General features: G+C 47.5%; 3 protein-coding genes across 10 annotated transcripts in view; 1 reads left to right on the top strand and 2 right to left on the bottom strand.

Moving 5' to 3' along the window:
- Positions 1 to 5,584, bottom strand: part of UROS (uroporphyrinogen III synthase) — a 40,799-nt gene extending 35,215 nt beyond the window's left edge. For 2 of the 6 annotated variants that reach the window (XM_078150693.1, XM_020973655.2), the window contains exons 1-2: positions 5,170 to 5,303; positions 4,605 to 4,666 (exon numbers count right to left, since the gene is read on the bottom strand). The gene's annotated coding sequence lies outside the window, so the exon portion shown is untranslated. Of the gene's footprint in view, positions 1 to 4,604; positions 4,667 to 5,169; positions 5,310 to 5,457 lie in introns of those variants that run through there. The other 4 variants (XM_020973656.2, XM_078150696.1, XM_078150697.1 and 1 more) reach the window with 4 other exon arrangements.
- BCCIP (BRCA2 and CDKN1A interacting protein) lies at positions 5,549 to 16,604 on the top strand. The gene is given in 8 exon segments (XM_020973653.2): positions 5,549 to 5,756; positions 6,859 to 6,933; positions 7,099 to 7,179; positions 10,050 to 10,142; positions 11,161 to 11,182; positions 11,185 to 11,335; positions 12,858 to 13,029; positions 15,044 to 16,604. Coding segments are annotated over 8 exon segments (930 nt in total). The 5' UTR covers positions 5,549 to 5,591; the 3' UTR covers positions 15,215 to 16,604.
- Positions 15,479 to 19,710, bottom strand: part of DHX32 (DEAH-box helicase 32 (putative)) — a 64,737-nt gene continuing 60,505 nt past the window's right edge. For 2 of the 3 annotated variants that reach the window (XM_020973645.2, XM_020973647.2), the window contains 3 exons: positions 18,100 to 18,287; positions 17,111 to 17,292; positions 15,479 to 15,861 (listed from right to left, as the gene is read on the bottom strand). In XM_020973645.2, coding sequence (XP_020829304.1) covers positions 15,672 to 15,861; positions 17,111 to 17,292; positions 18,100 to 18,287 — 560 coding nt within the window. In that variant the 3' untranslated portion in view covers positions 15,479 to 15,671. Of the gene's footprint in view, positions 15,862 to 17,110; positions 17,293 to 18,099; positions 18,458 to 19,710 lie in introns of those variants that run through there. The other variant, XM_078150691.1, reaches the window with a different exon arrangement.

Raw genomic sequence — 19,710 nt, 5'->3', positions numbered from 1 at the left:
TAATCTCACAAATTTGAATCCACTTCCTATATACTTTGAAAGGAGAAACTTGTGGCAAAGGCATCCATTTACCTGCTTCTCTTCTAACTTCAGCTGCATTAATTTTGTTCAAAAACCTTTCAGTTTTATGTAATCAATTTTGTCCATTTTACCTCCTGTGAATCTAACTCGTTTCCTTGCAAATGTTTCCCCTATCCATAGATCTGATGAGTAATTTCCTTGCTCTCCTAACTTGTCTGTTAGAGCATGGCGTAACCATGTCCCCATCTGGAGCTCATCTTGGTATATGGGGTGAGTCACTATTGGTCTATACCCAGTTTCTGCCTAACTATTTTTCCAAGTTTTTCCAGATGGTCATGGGATGGGATCTTTGGTTTATCAAACAGTACACTACTCTGGTTGTTTGATTCTATGTACTGGACACAATCTGATCAACCTTTCTATTTCTTAAGCAGTACCAGATTGTTTGATCATTACTGCTTTGAAGTGTAGTTTGAGATACTGTACTCCTAGGATCCCTTCCTTCCCACTTCACCACCCTCTCTCCATTATTTCCCTTGAGATGCTTGACTTTTTATTCTTCCAGATGAATGCTGTTAGTACTTTTTGTAGCTCTATAAATTAATTTAGGTAGTATTATCATTTTTATGATGCTGGCTAGGCTCACCCACGAGCAAGTAACATTTCTTCAGTTATTTAGATCCTAAGTCTTTATTTGTGTAAAGTGTTTTGTTGTTGTGCTCAGTTCAAAGCGTCTTATCAGTTATAATCTTAGATATTTTATTCTATTTTCTGTTGCAGTTTTAAATGCGTCTTCTTTCTCTGCCTGCTGTAATTTGTTGGTAACATGCAGAAATGCCAATGACTTGTTTCGGCTTATTTTTATATGCAATTTTGCTGAAGTTGTTTCAATTAGTTTTTTAGTTGACCCTCTGGAGTTTGCTAAGTAAACTGTCATATTATTTGCAAAAAGTGATAATTTTATTTCTTACTTGTCTATGCTTATTCCCTCACTTTATTTTTCTCATCTTACTGTTTCAACTGGCAGCTAAGTGGCACAGTGGACAGAATGCTTGGCCTGGAGTCAGGAAGACTGAGTTCAAATCTGGCCTCAGACACTTCCTAGCTGTGTGACTCTGGGCAAGTCACTTCACCCTGTTTGCCTCAGTTTCCTCATCTGTAAAATGAGCTGGAGAAGGAAATGGCAAACCACTCCAGTATCTCTGTCAAGAAAATCCCAAATGGGGTCACAGAAAGTTGGACACGACTGAAATGACTCCATAACAACAACATTGCTTTAACTAGTATTGCTAGCATTACAATGAATAGTAATGGAAATAATGGACATCCTTGCTTTAGCCACGATCTTACCAGAAAGATCTTCAGTTTAACTCCTTTACAGATAATGCCGGCTCTTGGTTTTAGATAGATAATATTTACATTAAGGAAAGATCCATTTATTCCTATGCTTTTAGTGTTTGTAACAGGAATGGGTGTTTTACCTTGTCAAATGTTTTTTCTGCATCTATTGATAAAATAATTTTTGTAATTATTAACATTGTCAATTATGTTTACTGTTTTCCTAATATATTTATCTAGCCCTTTATTCCTAGTAAAATTCCAATCTGTTAATAGTGTACAATCTTTTGATACGTTTCTTTACTTTTCTTGCAAATAACTGATTGAAGATGCTTTTAAAAAAAATTCGTATTCATTGGGGATATTGGCCTATGGTTTTTCTTTCCTTGTTTTGACTCCCGAGTTTATGTGTCAAGACCATATTTGTATCATAGAAAGAATTTGGCAGGACTCCTTATTTTTTCAAAGAGTTTATGTAATAATGAAATTAATCATTCCTTAAATATATGACAGATTTTTCTTGCAAATCCATCTGATCTGGGACTTTTTTCCTTGGGAGTCCATTTATAGCTTGTTCAATTTCTTTTTCTGAACCTGAGTGTAAGTCCTCTATTTTTTTTTGTCCTTTTAATATGGGCACTTTATATTTTTACAAATATATTAATTCATTTCATTTAGTTTTATTGACATAAAATTGGGCAAAAGTTCCTATTATTTCTCCATTGGTTGTGAATTTATCTTCCTCTCTTCTGATGCTGGCTAATTTGGTTTTCTTCTCTTCTAACGATCTATCAACCTTTTCAAAAGCTGCTAGTGTTATTAATTTTTTTGGCTTTCAATTTTATTAATCTCTTATATTTAGAATTTCTATTTTTATGTTTATTTGGAGATCTTAAAATCTGTTGGTTTTCTAGAGTTTTTTAACTGCACTGCCCAATTTATTGATCGGCTTTTTTACCAAAGTGTTTAGAGACATACAATTTCCTCCAAGGATGGCTGACCGCCTCCTGAAAATTGTGTCATGTCTTCTCATTGTTGTAATTTTTAAAGATCGGTTTCTATTTGTTCTTTGAATTGCCAATTCTTTAGGTTTAAGTTATTTATAGAAACAATAAATTATATAAACAATTTAAATAAACAATTTTTAATTGTTTCTTCAGTGGATATTTACTGAATTTGCATTGCATTGTGGTCTATAAAACAGGTACATTTAATATTTTTGCTTTTCTGCATGTTTTTGAGGTTTTTATGCTCTATTACAGTCATTTTTTTGTAAAGGCGCTACATACAGGTGATAAATATGTATAATCCTTTCTATTTCCATTTTACAACCCCTAGAGGGCTATCGTATCAAATTCTTCTAAAATCCTATTTAGGTTCTTTGCTTCTTTTGGTTAGATTCATATAGGTGTGAGGGAGTAAACAGAAGCCCCCACTATTGTAGTTTCACTATTTCTTCCTATAACACATTTAACTCTTCCTATAAGAATTGAGATGTTGTATCATTTGGGTGTGTGTGTGTGTGTGTGTGTGTGTGTGTGTGTGTGTGTGTGTGTGTGTATGTGTGTGTGTGTGTATTTGTATGTGTATTCCCTGTTTTTCTTTTAAAGTCTAGTTTTACTATTGCTTTGTCTGAGATCATGATGGCCACACTTGCCTATACTTCAGCTGAAGCAAAATACAGTCTTTTCCAGCCCTTTATTTTAATTATGTTTTTTTGTTTCAAGTGTTTCTTGTAAACAACATATTGTTGGATTCTGCTTTCAAATCCATTCTTTCATTTTATGGAATTGTCTTCCATTTTGTGGGTGAATGCATCCCATTCATACTAATGATTAATTGCTAAATTCCCTTTATCCCATTCTCTTGTACTTTTCCTTCTATTTGTTTTCTTTCTACTCTTTATAAAAAGGGTGAGTGAGCTCTAAGAGGTCTAGAACCTCCTTCAGCTCTGTTGTAACAAATTCTCATCATTTCTTTCTTTTCTTTTAAGCCTCTCTTCAAAATCAACTCTTCTCACAGTCTGTTTTACTTAAGATTCAACTCTCCTTTAATTTACCCTTCCTCATCCCCCCCCTTCCCTTAGCCTGGGGGATCAAGAAAGGACCCTGGTAGGTCAGGGGGCTCGAGCTGAGCTTTGAAAGTGTCCGAATACACCTCAGCCCCGTTGCCTTTGTCAGTGCTGGCTACTCCTCTGTTTGGGCCCCTGAGGAGAATCGTTATTAGCCTGCTGACCTGGTCTGTCTCACACAATCTCTTTAACCATCTCACTGAATCTCCTGCCTCCAAACCCCAAACCTTCACCTCTTTCCTCAAGTTCCCAATGCCTCTCTCCTCCTCAGCTGGCTTTCCTCTCTTCCACCTTGGCTTAATCCCTCCTCAAGGGCTTCAGTCTCCTAGGAGGAGGAGGTGCATCTCTCCAAGACCACAGCCTCCGTTAGCTCTGACCTTGGCTCCTGTGAGCCCCACAACACAGCTCTCACGTCTCTGTACAAAACTTTCTCGTGGCCCTGCTGCTGCGGCCCTGGAAGGTGGAGGCTCCTTTCTGTGGCCGGTGGCATTGCCAGCACTTGGCACAGGGCAATCACTTAATAAATGCTGGCCGACCTGACCTGAATCCTGAAAACGGAGACAGAGAGGGGACCGCAGAAGGGAGGGAGTCGGTGCAGTGGCCAAGAGAGGGCGGGGATGGTGAGCAGGCCCGTGTGGCCAGGGAGGAGCTCATCAGGCCCTCCCCTCTGGGCAGCCTCATCTGGTGCTTGGGTAGAGGCCTGAGGCTGGAGCACATTAATGAAAGAAAGCACACACTTCTCCCTGCTCTGAGGCTGGCCACGCACTTCACAGACACCATTCCATTTGAACCTCCCGGCAGCAAAGCGAGGTCGGCATTATGACTGGCCCCGTCTGACAGAGGAAGAAACTGAGGCAAGCAGAGGTTCTGTGGCTGGCCCAGCATCGTCGCACCTGGGCCTCCCAGAGTCCAGGCCAGCGCTGAAGGTTCTGACAATTGAATTGTGCAAGTATGAGGTGCCAGGGCCCCTCAGGGAGGTGGCTGGGAGAGGACAATGGGGCAGAGGGACACTCAAGGAGCTTGCACAAAGCACTCTGATGGAGATCAGCCCTGGGGGATGGAGTACCCACAAAGAGAACTGGGCCTAAGGGAGAGTCAGAAGGCCTGGGTTCGAGCCCTGCGCCACATGCTGATGGCTGTGTGGCCCTGAGCCTGGGGGGATCCAGGCACCTACCTCCTGGGGTCCCGTGGCTCACTGAGGCTGACGGCACAGGCCTTCCCAGACTTCATGGGCTCCTGTGAACATGATGGGCTGGCATTATTCTGAGGTCCTCAGCTGGACAGTGACAGAGGGGACTTTCTGCAGCCCTGGGGACCCCTGACCAGCTGCGGGTCCTGTGGTCCTAAGTGACCCCTGACTGACTCTGGATCCCATGGTCCTAGGTGACCCCTGACTGACCCTGGATCCCCTGGTCCTAGGTGACCTCTGAACAGCCCTGAATCGCATGGTCCTAGGCGACCCCTGACTGACCCTGGATCCCATGCTTCTAGGTGACACCTTGGGGCCCTTTCAGGCAGGGTTCCAGGGGTGTACAAAAAAAAGGTCGGAGACAGTCTGGTCCGAGTTCGAATTCTGCCTTTGACAACTCCCTTCCCAGGCAGCCCAGGGCCAATCCCTCCCCTCCCTGGGCCTCAGTTTCCTTCTCTGTCAGAGGGGGTGGGGCTTGGGATCCATGGAAGGTACAGCCCTGTGAAAGCACTCCTAGCCGCGGACAGCCCTGGGGGGCGGGGGCACTGACCCGGAACCATGACGTCAGGGTACAGCAGCAACCTCAGTTTCCCTGCCAGTAAACCCAGGGAGCTGCGCGAAGGCCTTAAGCAATACGCACACATGCACACGCGCACGCCCGTAGGCGCACGCGCAAAGCTGGCCCCTCCTCCTGCCAGGTCCAAGGTTCCCCCCCCCGGTGGGGCGAACCACCGTCGGGACATGGGGGGAGCCGGGCTCGGAGCGGCCACCGACGCGGCGCAACAGAATCAGCTAATGTCCAACGAGCCAGACCAGGCCCGGAGGCTGGTCTCCCTACCTTAGCGGCTCCAAAGCGGCCTACACTCGGCCCTCCTCCACCCTTACTCCAGCAGCCTCCCCCCCACGCGCATGAGCCGGCCCGGAAGCCCCAACCCGGAAGCAGCTGCGCAGGCGCAGTGGGAGCGGGGCAGCATGGCGTCCCAGGCCAAGAAGCGCGCCCTGGGCAGTCGGCACCCGCGGCCTCCGGGAGCTGGGGCCGACGAGGAGCGCGAGGAGACGGCGGAGGACACCGACGAGAGCGGCGACGAGAGCAGTGGCAGTGACGAGGAGGACGAAGAAGACGAGCTTGTCAACCAGGTGGGGGAGGGGGGCCTACGGCAGGCGCTCGGTGACGCCACCGCGCAGGGCGGGGGAGGGGTCTGTCCCTCGGAGCCGCGGCTTCCGGTGCCGGGTGGCTCTTCCTAATTTTACAGGTGGGGAAACCGAGGCACAGGCAGGGGGAGAGACTTGGCTTATCTACCCCCCACCCCCGCTGGCAGTGGCCATTATTGAGCTCCTGCCGTCTGTCCCCCAACCCCAGCCCGGGTCACTCCGGTCTTCTGCGGGGGTCGGGGTCCCCCTTCGTGCCAGGGCCTGCCTTGCTCCCCGCGTGTGTGTGCGCGCGCGCACGCACGTGCATAGGTTGTGGGCTGCCTAGGCACGCGTGTGTACATACGTGCAGGTCATGCTTGCGTATGTAAGCACGTGCACACGATCCCGTGTACATGCGCATCGCGCGCACACGTGTGCCTGTTCAGACACGCAGATACACACATGCGTATTTGTGCATGTCATGCATGTGTCTCCGCACACGTGTGTGCACGGATGCCTGTGTTGTGCACGCGCGTGTTTGTGCGCCGGTGTGTAAGCACGCCTGTGTGCGTGTTGGCGGTCGCGGGTGGTGGCAGACAGCGCAGAACAGAAGGGTCGAGGCGGGGCCGGTGGCCGGTCCTCGGGGGGATGGCGGAGGAGCCCTCCCAGGGGCGGTGTTGGGAGGGATGACCCCCAGGGAGCCCGTGAGGACGCGCTTCTCTCTTGGTGCCCAGTCCCCGCAGGAGCATCCCGGTGGTTCACTGAGGTTGGAGCCCTGCTGCTCAGGAACAGTGCTGGGAATGACCCTCCGGGCTCCGTTCTGGGGCCACCCTCGTGTGGGTCAGGAGGCCTGCCTGCCTTGGGAGCTGGCAGGGTCTGAGGGGGCGAGATCCTGACCGTAGCCCTGGGTGATGCCTTCCCCGTAGCGGGACGCTCATTAGTTGGATTCCTTTGTCACCCCGTCACTTCCTTCTTCATCGCCAGAAGCAGCGGGTCTAAGAACCAAGAGGTGTCGGAGGTGCGGGGGAAGGGAGATTGGGTCTTGAGCCTCCGCTTGGGAGGCCCCGGGGGCGGCTGTGTGACCGGGTCCTCTGTGTATCGTTTGTAGGAAGTGAATGTTGAATTTGAAGCTCATTCTATCTCGAGTGATGACTTTGACGGAATAAAGAAATTACTGCAACAGGTAAGAAAGGCCAGACCCCATAACTGGCCAAATTTGGTTCTTCGAATGATAATTTAGTTGTTAATCGAATTAGTCTAATGTTAGAATTAGACCTATTCTTATGAATCCTTGTTTCAATTGTTGCAGCCTCTTACAATTGAACATTTTTTTTCCATTTGTTTTTAGCTTTTCCTGAAGGCTGCTGTGAATATTGTGGAGCTCACCAATCTCTTAATTCAGCAGAACTACATTGGGAGCGTCATTAAGGTGAGAAAGAGGCTTTCCTTCCGTCTGGACTCCATGTTCTGAGTCTGTCTTTGTGTTGGGAAAGGGAGGGTCACCAGGCGCGTCACCGACACAAACTGGGGTGTTTCTAAAGGTGATGGGCTTCCCCTTCCCCACAAAAAGAAAAGTGTCAAGTTAAAGAAACTTCGTTGTCTCTGCCTTGTTTTTTTTGTTTGGAGAAAAAGAACCACTGAGTAGGCCTTTATAAAATCTTAGGGTTGGATAAGACCTTGGAATACATAGGATAATAGAACTGGAAAGGGACCTTAGAGACTTCTAGGTCAGCCTTCTTATTTTGCAGATTAGGAAACTGAAGTCTAGGGACTTGTCTAAGGTCACTCAACCAGCAGGCCTGTATTAAGTACCTACTGTGTGCCGGGCATGGTGCTAGGCACTGAGGACACAAATCAGTCTCTGCTAGCTCTCAGCCCAGAGCCAATGTCCATGCTGGTTTCTCCCCCTCTCAAATCTAGCCCATTGTGCTTTTGGCTACATTCTGAGCCCCCGTGAAATTCATGCTTTTGTGTTCCAAGAGGAGGGGGTGACCTGGGAAAGAGAAAACGGAGAATGGGATGGAGGGAAGAAGAGGACGTGATCGTGTAATAACGGCCAGATGGTCAGTGACGGCAAGGATACGCACGTGCCGCTGTGGCGCTCCTGGAGCATCCCACGCACGGCGGGAGCTGCTGCAGCCTCTTTGCAGTGGAAGTGGTGGAAGAGCCCCCCCTTCTAGCCCAGCTGTTCCAGGGCAGGGGGAGCGAAGAGGGGAGCCAGAGTATTGGCTCTGGCTGGGACCACGCCTGTGATGTTGTGGTAGAGGGTCCCCAGTGGCTGCTGTGGGTGTCTGACCCCTTCCTTAAGATGATACGAAACAGCATGAATTAGGAGACAGAGGGAATGCACTGTGCAGACAGAGGAGTGTCTGTACCACAGGAAGCATGAACGCATCGGAGGTGATCAGAGGAGGGAGGGAAGGTCTCTGCCACCCTGCGGTGTCCCAGAAGATGCCCCAGGGACCCCAAGAGAATGCAGTATGGACCAAGGGTCTGCTTGGAAGGAAGTGAGGAGGGACCCGCTCTGGGGCTTCCTGCAGAGGAAGCTCTTTGCAGACAGACTCTGATGTCTGCACTCAGCTCTCCTCACGTGTGGTTGTGCAAAGTGTATGTCAGCTGTTAGTGTTAGAGCAGAGGGGGCTGTGGGGCCCAAAGGCAGGTCACAAGGGTGGGGGGACACAGGCCTCATGCAGACCAGTGGTTCAGGAGGAGACAGGGGGCTAGAGCAGTCACACTTGGCAGGTCCTTTTTTCTGCAGAAAGGAGAAAGTCCTTAGTGCTTTGGGAAACTGCATCTCCCAGTGCTGGGGAAACTGGCTAGGAAGAGAGGTTTCTCAAGGTGACATCTGACGCGCCTCCTGGCAAATCGCACCTCCCAACAAAGCCCAGAAAGAGCCAGGACTAGTCCAGGAGCACTCCAGATTCTCAGTTAATCGCTCTTTATGAAAGCATCCTGTGCAAATATTCCCAGAAGTCAGAACTTCACGAGATTTGAAAGGCAGCAGCCAAGAGGGGAGATGGTTCCTAGCAGCTGGCCCTGCATCAGGGCCAGGTTCTTCACTTTTTTTCTTCCCCAAAATTATTTTCTATTTTCCTCCTTCCATAAAGTTGTCCCTCCCTTATGTCACAGTCCCTTGTTTCAGTGTCCCCTGTACATGTCTCGCCCTCACTTTTCTCCAGCATTCTGGTTCCATGTCAGACGCATGCTGCACATTTCCACCTGGATATCTCAGGGGCATCCCAACTTTGCTGGGTCCCCTGAAAGCCACCCCTCTTCCTGTCTTCCTGGTTTCTTTCCATAAAGCCACAATAGTCCAGTCCCCACGTCCATGACTTTGGAATCGTTCTCAAACCGCCCTTCTCCCACTTGCCGTGAGTCCAGTTAGTTGCCAGGTCTTATTAATTCCCCCTCCACCACCTCTCTCCATCTCTCTACTTACAAGGCCCCCAGCCTTGCTTAGGGATGGGTGACCTTTCACCTGGGCTACTTTCAGAGCTTGGCTTCTATGACATTTTTGTGCTGGGTACCTGGAGAGTGTCCTGGATATTATGTGGCCCTTGAGACCGTCCTAGCAGGGTCAGCCTGGTTCCTCTCTGCCTTTTGTCCTTCCCCAGTGTTTTATATAATGAGAATCTGGGCAAGAGGGAAGCTCACCAGAATGAGAACTTAGTCTTTGTGTACAAAAAAGTCATATCAAAGGCATAGCTGGAAGGTCTCGTAACCTCACACTCTCATCTTGCCGGTGAGGAGACTGCAACCCTGAGAGATAGTGACAGCTTGTGTGGTGCCCTAGAGTTAACAATTTATTGGAATCTATTGCTTTATTGAAATGCCACTTGTACCCCAAATCTTTACTTTTTGTGGGAGCAGAGACGCCCTGGAGCTCTTTGTCCTGGACGCCCCGCCAGTGGTGCATGAAGTGCATAATGGGGGTTAATGTCTATGAAGCTTTTCTTCCTTTCATTTCAGATAACAGAAAGTAAATGAGTAGGCCAAAGGTTAAGTGGAGTCAGCCAGTTTTAGTACCAATTAGAATCAGCCCATTTTCCTCTTAGAAATGGAAGAGACAGACCTGTAGTCAGGGAGCCCTGGGGGTAGGTCTGGGCAACACTGATCAGGTCATTGAACTTTTTTGGCTTTGGTCTTGGGAGCAGGGCCCCTTTCAGCTCAAAAATCACATGATTTGGAAAACTCAGGGGAAATGTCTAAGTGAAGACACATCGGTAGTAACCCTAACTGCCCCATGCATGTTTTCATTCTTCTGAACCCAAATCTAAAACACCTCTCATTTTAAAATAGCAAACAGATGTTCCAGAAGAAAGTGATGAAGAGGATGGTGAAGAAGAGGAGATTTTTGGTTTCATAAGCCTCTTGAATTTAACAGAAAGAAAGGTCAGCTCTACAGTGTCACGCCTGAATGGATATTCTTAAGATGTGGTACCTTTCCTGTTAGGCATTATTGCTGATTCCGCTAGTGTCTGGTCTTATGATTCCTTCTGAAAACACTTTTTCATTAAGAAAGTTCTTGATTACCTGGATTCAGCAGAAATTGGAATTTTTTTCTGCATGGTACAGTGAGGATGCTTCTTAAAGTGGTTGGGTTCTCATGTTGAACATTGGCCTGTTCTGGGCTACGTGTCTGCTCTTGAGCTCTGATGGTAGGGGCTCCCTGATCAGTCTGAATGCTGATATTCGTGATTTGGGAGGTCTCCCCTTGAAGCTAGTGAGCTTATTGGTGATGTTTCATTGTGTGTTTCTTCAGTCAGTAGACATTTATTAAGCACCTACTATGTACAAAGCACTGGGGATACAAAAAAAGGCAAACGATAGGCCCTGCCCTCCAGGAGCTCACAGTCTAATAGGAGAACGTGTGTGTGTGTGTTTGTGTGTGTGTGTGTTAGGGAAGAACATACATACATACACACACATATACATATGCAAGCATATGTTCAAAGCAAATGGTTAGAGGACAAAGAGGAGATAATTGGGAAAGAAGAGGGGCTTTTTGTTGGGGAGCTAGCAGGTGGAGATGAGGAGGCAGAGTGTTCCCGGCCAGAGAAGGTGGGTTTTTGGTCCCTCTTCCATTGCCTGAACTGTTTCTCATGAAGCTTCATCTCCCTGCTTTCTCTCATCAGATGTGGGTTGTTTTTCCCTTTAGCTGTGTGCACCTTTCAGTCTCTTTTTGTAAGGTGGGCTGTAGTGGTAATTCAGAAGCCTCTTATCACTGATCACACGGTTGGCAAATAGCTAGCAATGGTTACGTTGGGGATTTGGTAAATAATCTCCAGTGGAGCCCCAAGCAGGAACTTGGCCCAGATTCCTCAGAGTAATGAGTTAGAGCTGACTGTCAAGTTTACTCAGGTAAATGGCCGGTCTCTAACATCAGGGACGCCTTCTTTTTGATTTCCAGGGCACCGAATGTGCTGAACAAATTAAGAGTTGATTCTGAGCCTCTGTGAGAAGGATATGGTTGAACAGCTGCATAAGCTCTTCAGTGATCCCACTAAGCCTGTGGGCCTCCTGCTAAGTGAAAGATTCCTCAACGTCCCACCCCAGATCGCTCTGCCCATGCACCAGCAGCTCCAGTAAGAGACTTTCTCAAAATGACTGAAAACACTAATTTTTTTTCCAAGTAGTTTCAGAAATGTGATCTAAATGGCAGTGTGTTGGTGTGGAGAGAGAGGGGGGAGGCTGCCATAGATTGAGTTTCAGCTTGGTGGAGTGCAGGTAGTCGTATTCATCTCCTGGCTGGCTGGCCTTTACTGGGAGAGTAACTCACTACTTAGGCAGCTTAAGAGAATGCTCTTTGAAAGGATTTAAATTGTTGGTTCAGTTACTGTTTCTTACTCCATTAAATTGATAATGACTCCTCTCCACATAAATCAGAAATGATGTCTTTGAATTGTTGCACTAAGAGGGCTGGGTTTTTCCATGGAAGAATTTTATTTTGACATGCATCAACTAAGTACAGGGTTTCAGTTGTATAAAGAAGAGCAATGAAGCTTTTAAAAACTAAGACACAAACACGAACAGTAAAATCCTGTGGAGTGCTTGATGTGAAAAAAAAATAAATAAAAATTAAGATAACGGAAGGTATTAGAGAGATATCTGTAATTAAATATTACTTGTTTGAGGTCTTGTCGCATAGCTCCAAATGTATTTGTAGGCTGTGTGGGGTAGGAGGAAGGTGTCTTTTCAGAGTGATGGTCACTAAGGAGAAGGCAGCCCCTCTGCTGATTTGTTTTTGTGGGCATAGGATTTCCCTCTGGGGAGCCTCTCCCCGTCCGTCCTCATCGCCCCGGTTTTGCTGGTTGTCCCCTCCCTTGTCTCGTCTGGTCAGCTGTGGCTGGGCCTCTCCTGGCTCGTTGGGTCTCTGAGTTACAGCCCAGGGGATGAGAGGTGTTTTCAGTGGGAAGTGTATATGACCCGTGGTTCCAGCAGGAATAAATAAGGAGTGGGTCTTTGTCTAGCACTTATGGCCAGGTCTTGGCAGCGGCTAGGGTAGGCCACAGGGCACAGAGCACTAGGCCTGGAGTCAGGCTGACCCAGGTTTCAATCCTGCCATGGACACTTCAGTGCTGGGTGACCCTGCGTACCTCACTTTTCCTCCGTTGTAAAATGGGGATAATAACAGCACTTAAGGGTTGTTGTGAAGATCAGATGGGATGATATTTGTGAAGTCCTTAGTACAGTGCTGGTACCTAGTAGGTGTCTAATCAATGCTTATTTCCTTCCCTACTGCATTGTTACCTAGAAAAAAGAGAAGAATGGCATCCAGCCACAGCTTTTTTCCTTCCAATACTTATTTTGATTCATTGAAACCTTGCTGCTCGAGGGCAGTGCAGATGCCGGGGTGTCCAGCTCCTAAATCTCCTAAAGGAACCTCCTCAAGTTGGGAGTGTTTTTAGACTTGCAGTCCCAGGAACCACCTGCCCAGAGGGGGCTCAGTCTTGATGCCAGGGGGCTCATGTGGGGTGGTTCTCCTTGGCTGCATGGACGCAGATCTGATCTTTGTCCGGCACGTCAGCAGGCAGAGAGGGTGTGAAGGGTGGTTTTCTTTCTGTTGTGACAGGCTTTGATGGGCCCTGTGTGTCCCTCGCTTTATAGGAAGGAGCTTGCGGAGTCGCGCCAGGCCAATCAGCCGTGTGGCAAGTGCTACTATTACCTTATGATCAGTAAGACGTTCCAGGAGGCCTCGAGGAATTCCAGAAACAAAGGGAACGCGCCACAGAAAGAAGAACTGATGTTTGCCAACGCAGAGGAGGAGTTTTTCTATGAGGTAAGACTGAGTTCTCCACCCCCTTTTTATTTCTGACCTATTTAAAAAGTTCGGTAGAAGGAAGTGCTTTGAGAGGCCACACGGGGTGAGAAAGGACTGAATTAGAGGCCACACACATTGATCAGGAGGCTCTGCCTGGCCACTCCTGCTCTGACCTGCCTCTGCTCTTGAGGAGGTCCAGCTGGCCACTTCACCTCTCCATCCCCTGCCATTTTTTGTAATTTCCAGCCAGTCCAGCTGGCATCCATTGTGGGCGTTTCCTCCTGGAAGCAAGGTCCCTCCACGAATGGAGTCATTGCGCTGGTCCCTCCTCTGATATTTGCCGACTCTTTTATAATGACTTTTTTTAATAGGCTTTTGTGGTTGTTGTTTGATGGATGGAGTTTGACTCCTTTTATTGGTTGGAGGTGGGCTGCCGTATCCCAGAGCCTTCACCTTTCTGATGGTGGGGTCATTAATGTCAGTCTTCACATCACTGACCAAAGTCACACTAGGGAATTAATTTCTGAAGCCGGGGGCTACTTTTCCTAGCCAGGAGAATCTTACTCCGTCACTTGTCCAAATGAAAAAATTGAAGGGCCCCCCAAAAGGCTAGGCTTTTGAACTTGGGCTCATTTGTCCTCTTGAGAAATGGGAGATTTTGAGGCAGCTAGGTGGCGCAGTGGATAGAGCACTGCCCGGGAGTCAGGAGGACATGAGTTCAAATCCAGCCTCAGACACTTGACACTCATTAGCTGTGTGACCCTGGGCAAGTCACTTAACCCCACTGCCTAACCAAAAAAAAAAAAAAAAGAAAGAAAGAAATGGGAGATATGTGTTTTCACCATTGACCTAGGATGCTCAACGGTGGCAACCTATTCTGTTGAGTAAAGATGTTTTAAGAGCTTGCATATGACCATAAATAATGAGCTGGAAGAGACTTAAAGAGATCTTCATGGCCAATCCCCTTGTCTTACAGATGAGGAAACTGAGACAGAGAAAGGATAAATGCCTTTTTTTTAAAGGGCAGTTGGGGTTAAGTGACTTGCCCAGGGTCACACAGCTAGTAAGTGTCTGAGGCCAGATTTGAACTCAGGTCCTTCTGACTCCAGGGCTGGTGCTCTATCCACTGTACCACCTAGCTGCCCCCGGATAAATGATTTTCTTCTCGAGGTCTTCCTGAATTTTCTAAGTCTCTTGTTCCTTGTACTGTTAGGCTCTAATAGAGTCTCACTCACTGTCACTTTTAGAGAGCGAATGTTATAACAACATATATTATATATAATGTATGATAATAGCTAGGATTTGTAGGTTGAAAATTAACATGACCTCATGATTCTCACAACAATCCTGTGGGCTAGGGGTTATTTTTATACCCATTTCACAAGTTTGAGAAACTGAGGCCAAGGTTCAGTGACCTTCTCGAGGCTTAGAGCAGAGCCAGGACTCAGTAGTTCAGAGCCTGGGTGCCAAGTCTGGGTCCTGTTAAACCTCAGTGCTCGAGGGTCCAAGGAGATTGCATTCAAAATGAGGTCATTTAAAAAGTGGTGCCGTCATGATCTAAGACAATTTCAAAAGAATCGTGAGGGAAAATGCAGAGAAAGAACCACTGAGTCTGAATGCAGATTGAAGCGTACTATTTTCTCTCTTTTTTCTTTCTCATGGTTTTCCCCCTTCTGCTCTGATTCTTTCACAACATGACCAATGTGGAGATATGTTTACCATGATGGCCTATATCAGATTACATGCTGTCTTGGAGAGGGAGAAAAAAAAATTTTGGAACTCCAAATCTAAATAAAGTGAATGTTGAGAACTGTCTTCACATGTAATTGAAAAAAATAAAATACTGTGAAGTGGAGGGGAAAAAGTGATGACATGGCTCTGCCCTTCCTGGTTCTCTCCAGCGTGGGAGCGTTATGAGGCTCTGTCGGCAGCCTGCGGTTCCTTTAGAATCCTGGCCACTGCAGGCTAGGCCCCAGCCCTTCTGGGTTGTGGAGGAGTCAGTGTTAATTTGAATTCCTTTCTTCTGCTTTAGAAAGCGCTCCTCAAATTCAGCTACTCGGTGCAGGAGGAGAGTGACCTGGCTTTGGGAGGCAGGTGGTCTTTTGATGACTTGCCCATGAAGCCCCTGCGGACGGTGATGGTCATTCCAGCGAGCAAGATGAGTGCGGTCATGGAGACACTGAAGGAGTACCTATCCATCTAACCTACTTTCTGTGGACAGCGAGTGGCTTGTTTGCACAAGGCTTTCTGATAAACTCATTGGAGATGTAATGGTTTTTGAAAACAACTCCTGGTGTGTGTAATGCCATATATAACGGATGGCTCAGTCACCGTGGCCTTAATAGGTTTTTTAATTTTTTCATTTTGGTCAAATGTACCTTGGACTTATGAATCATTCATTAAAAGCCCATTACTTCAAAAGAAAACCGAACACATGGGTTAGGAATTTTAAAAACTGAGCAGCAACTGTGTATTGTGGTTGCTTTAATGATGTACAGAATGTGTTATTTGTACAAAATTATCTTGGCTGGGCAATTTGTCTTGCCTCCTGTTCAATCTCTGTACATCTTTCACGTTGACAAACCATTACAATGATTAACTTTGGGCTGTTTATTGCACATACTGTTTCAGTGTGTACTGAATGGAATTAAGGTTCAGAATCATTGAATAACGCATCTTGGTTCGGCAGAAGCTTCGGGGCACTCTTCGCATAGTTTATCTTTGCTTGTCTTCTGTTCCTTTTTCATTGTCGACATGGCTGATAAGTGATTGATTACTTGCTGCAGAATATCCTTACTTTCACTAGGAGGCAGATTACTGAAGTAATACGGTGGGGCCAACTGCATGAATCTGTTGGAGCAGAGAACAGAATACAGCTATTTAAAGGAAAGTTGAAGCTGCAATCATTTATTCAAACTCCGAGATCCTTTGTAAGTGATAAATACCAAACCTCTATGGAGCTCTATATAATGGGTCTGGAGTCGGAACTCCTGGACCAATCTATGGGCCGAGTTGCCTGCTTAGCAGTGGGCGGGCGTCAGGGGCCTCAAGCAGGGAGGGGAAATGGACATGCTCCTTCATGAGCATCCTGGGAAAGAGCAGGACAAGGCCTTTCCTTAATGGGCCTTTGGCAGGGATGAACTGGAGGACTTCTGGCAGATGCGCCATGAGAAGAGGTGCGCTCAGTTTATCTTTGCAGCTTTCTTAGGGAACAGTCAGTGGTGTGGCTCATGACAGTGCAGCATCTAAAAGCTGCCACGTCAGGAACCCTTATTCCTGTCTGGTTGTGGGAGGAGGGTCTTAACCTTTTCAGGCACTCTTCTTGGAAGGCTTTAAAATGCATAAATTAAAATACATACGGTTACAGAGGAAACCAATGATACTGAAGTTTTTATCAAAAAAAAATTATTTTTGTTAAAGAAATCATGTTCATACCCTGGTAAAGAAGCCCTGCTTTAGTAGGATAGTGACTTAATTCAGAAACTATGAGGGATAACCTTGGAAAGTAGCCATTTCATATGGCAGTTGCAACATGGAAATGTCCCATGTCCTGCAGGGGGAGCCATGTTCAATAAAATATTTCTATTTTCTTAGATTGCTTGTGCATTTTGTTGTTACAGTGGGCTGTTTTTGAACAAAAATGTTCAAAATAAGCTTTTATCCTGAACATTACATTAATTATTAATAAAGCGTCACATTAATAATTGATTGGCTGTCTGATATTAAACATCAGGGAATTTTCCAGGAGAAAATTCTAGCAAAGACTTTAAAAACAAACTTTAGCATCTACATTTCAGCCATCTTCCTTCCACTTGAGATTAGAAGGAGAGCTAGGTTTCTGAGGCCTTCCAGCAGCTTGCTTTCCCCTTTTAACTGGTTAAAGGTGCACGGTCATTTCTATCCAGCCTCAGCGGTGTCTGTCACAACAGCTGTCACGTAGAACTGGAGGCTGGCTTAGGGTTAGCACCCCCTTAGGGGATGGGGCTCACCACCCTGGGCCAGAGAGGCAGGGTATGCTCCCGTGACCCACTTTCTGCTCTGAGGAGGCCCCAGAAGGAGCATGGATTGTGAGGGGACCCCTCCCCCAGCCCCCACTTACAGCTCCGGGGAGATTTCAGAGATGATTTTGATGTAGTTGTTCTCAGATATGCTGAACGTGTGGAAGACCACCCACTCTGGTATCTTCTTCATGTCGTAGTAGCACGAATGGGGGTGCAGCTGAGCCACCTGCTTGTGGGTTAACATCAGGTAGTTCCCTGATCCATCCACATCACGAGCGATCTAGGGGGTGTGGAGGGGCAGAGTACATCAGAGAATGATGCAGAATTAATTTTTACGCATTTCCAAAGCACACCATCCAAAACTCCAGTTTTACGGACCCCACCCCCAGCGTCATGAGATAATGAACGGCAGCAGGAGAAGTGAGCTGCAGTCCTCAAGCTCAGGACAGCCCTGATAAGTCATCCTGCCCACGCCATCAGTGGACGTCGCAGGCTCAACATGTCCAAACAGAACTCGTTCCTTCACCCTGCTTTCTCCCTGCCATCCATCTTCACGGGCTCACAACCTGAGTCGCTCTCCCTTATTCCCTCTTCCCGTCCATGTGCCGGGGCTTGTCTTTCTGCCTCCACAGTCTCTTGCATGTGTCTCCTCACATGGGTTTGGGCCGTCATCGCCTCACCTCTAATTCATCTCCTCGTCTCCACTACATTCTACCTGAGAATCCTCAAGCACAGCTCTGGCAATGTCACTCCTCTGCTTACGAGGCAGCTAGAGGATGCAGTGGACAGAGTGCCGGCCCTGAGCCAGGAAGGCTCGCGGGTCCCCAGAGCCCCCAGGGGAGACGGCGGAGTCTGTCCCAGAGGGGCTTAGCTGATGTATCCCAGCTCAGGTACTGACTGGGGTTTTAAAAAGTTTGTAAAAATAAGGTTATGCACCTATTTGTTGATACAGTGATAACTCTTTTCCTTCCCTTCAGACCATTGGTAGAATCAGTGCAGCCCTGGGACCCAACGGGAATCTTTACAAACGGCTTATTTTCTCTTTGATATCAGCGCCACTAAAATGAAGCCTGTTGTGGGTTCTTACTTGCATAAAGTAACCAGCTACCAGAGCTTTCTTTATGTTCAGGGTATTTTCCTCTGAGCCAAAAGCCGGTTCTGTGTAGGGGAGCTCAATCCGCCTGACAATGTCCAAGAGCTCATCTCTGATGCTGTCCGCCGTCCGGAGTGCTGAGGAGCTGAGGAAGTGATCGGTACACCATTTCTCCACACAGTCTGAGGGGAGAAGGGACAAGAGGCCATTGAGAAAAGATTTCAAGCGACTGAGGCCAGGAGGAGCAAGGTCTGGGTCCGTGTGTGGTCCTTGTACAGGATGTGGATGGATCCTGGAGAAGTGAAGACTCTCGGCACCTTCCTGAGAGGGGTGGAGATCTGTTCACACCACCCTGGGGAAAAAATAGGGACCTCTGTGTTGGGAACGAGGCCCTCGGGTATGGCGGGACTCTAATATTCCCAAAGCCCTAGAACATCTGAATGTTCTAAGTGACCTGTCTAACTGCTGATCTATGCAGAGATCTAGCAACTCTGCTGAAGTTCTCAGAAGGAGAAGGAAGGCTGAGCTCTTCGGGGATGTTCCCCCCCCCCTTCCAGGTTGTACACTGAAATGTAGTCTCCTCCTGTTGAAATACTGTGTGTGTCACTGTGAGCCTGGTCGGTCAGGGGCTTGTAGGGAGCCTGTCAACAGGCTGAGGCTGTGTATGTGTTTGTGTGTGTGTGTGTGTGTGTGTGTGTGTGTGTGTGTGCGCGCGCGCATGCGCGCACAGCATGCGTGCTTTCCGATCATCACGTCTCCAGCCTGCTTTGTTTGGCTTTCCTGAAGCCTTGGCCCCTGGGACTCGGTTCCATGAGGGGCCTTCACCCACCCTGGATCCCCTTCCCTTCCCTTCCCTTCCAGGTCAGTTCCTAACCCTGGCTCACCCTCACAGGTGCTCCTGAGTGGCAGGTCACTGCCAGAGAGTCCAGCTACAAATCCACTGGTATTTAGAAATCTTCTAAGTTAAAGAGGGTCTTTGAGCCCATTTGATAGGACTCAGCTGTTTCTGATTGCTAGAGCAGTGGATTCCAAGTGTGGCGTGCGCTGGGACCCCTGGCAGGGTGTGGGATCCCCTGGGCTGAAGTTGGACGTACCTCCCTCCACCAAGCAGCACATCTTTGGGCAGGGCTCAGAGAGTGTCCTGTCCCTGCCCCCTCCTGAAGGCCCCAGCTGCGGTGCCTCCCCACTCCCCGTGGGGGCCACTGGGATCTTCCCTTCAGGCTCCCCGAAAGTCCCCCAAGAGGCCAGAGCCACTTCCCTTTTTACTTTTGGGTGGGAGTGTCTTTCAGTATGGAAACTGACCTACTTGTCTAGATACACTGGTCCAAGTCACTGAATAATTAATTACTAACCATTATTTTTTACAGGTCTGCCCTGTCCTCCAGGAAATACACAGTGATTTTTAAAAAATAATGAAGCATTTTGTCAGATTGGTCTTAATAAAAATGTTTTTAAAATATTTAATCAATCTCATCCTTTTTACAGTTCCTACAGTATCTGTTTCCTGTGTACAACAGTACACACACACACACACCCCGTTTGGAAATAAACATTCTTCTAATCTGTTACCAATTTCTGACTTGACCCCTCAGCACTGGCTTCTCA

This window comes from Phascolarctos cinereus, unplaced genomic scaffold (genome assembly GCF_003287225.1).
Source record: "Phascolarctos cinereus isolate Bilbo 61053 unplaced genomic scaffold, phaCin_HiC Scaffold_3;HRSCAF=262, whole genome shotgun sequence".
Taxonomy (NCBI): domain Eukaryota; kingdom Metazoa; phylum Chordata; class Mammalia; order Diprotodontia; family Phascolarctidae; genus Phascolarctos; species Phascolarctos cinereus.
The sequence above is the reverse complement of the archived record's forward strand: the minus strand, read 5'-3'. Positions and strand labels throughout refer to the sequence as shown.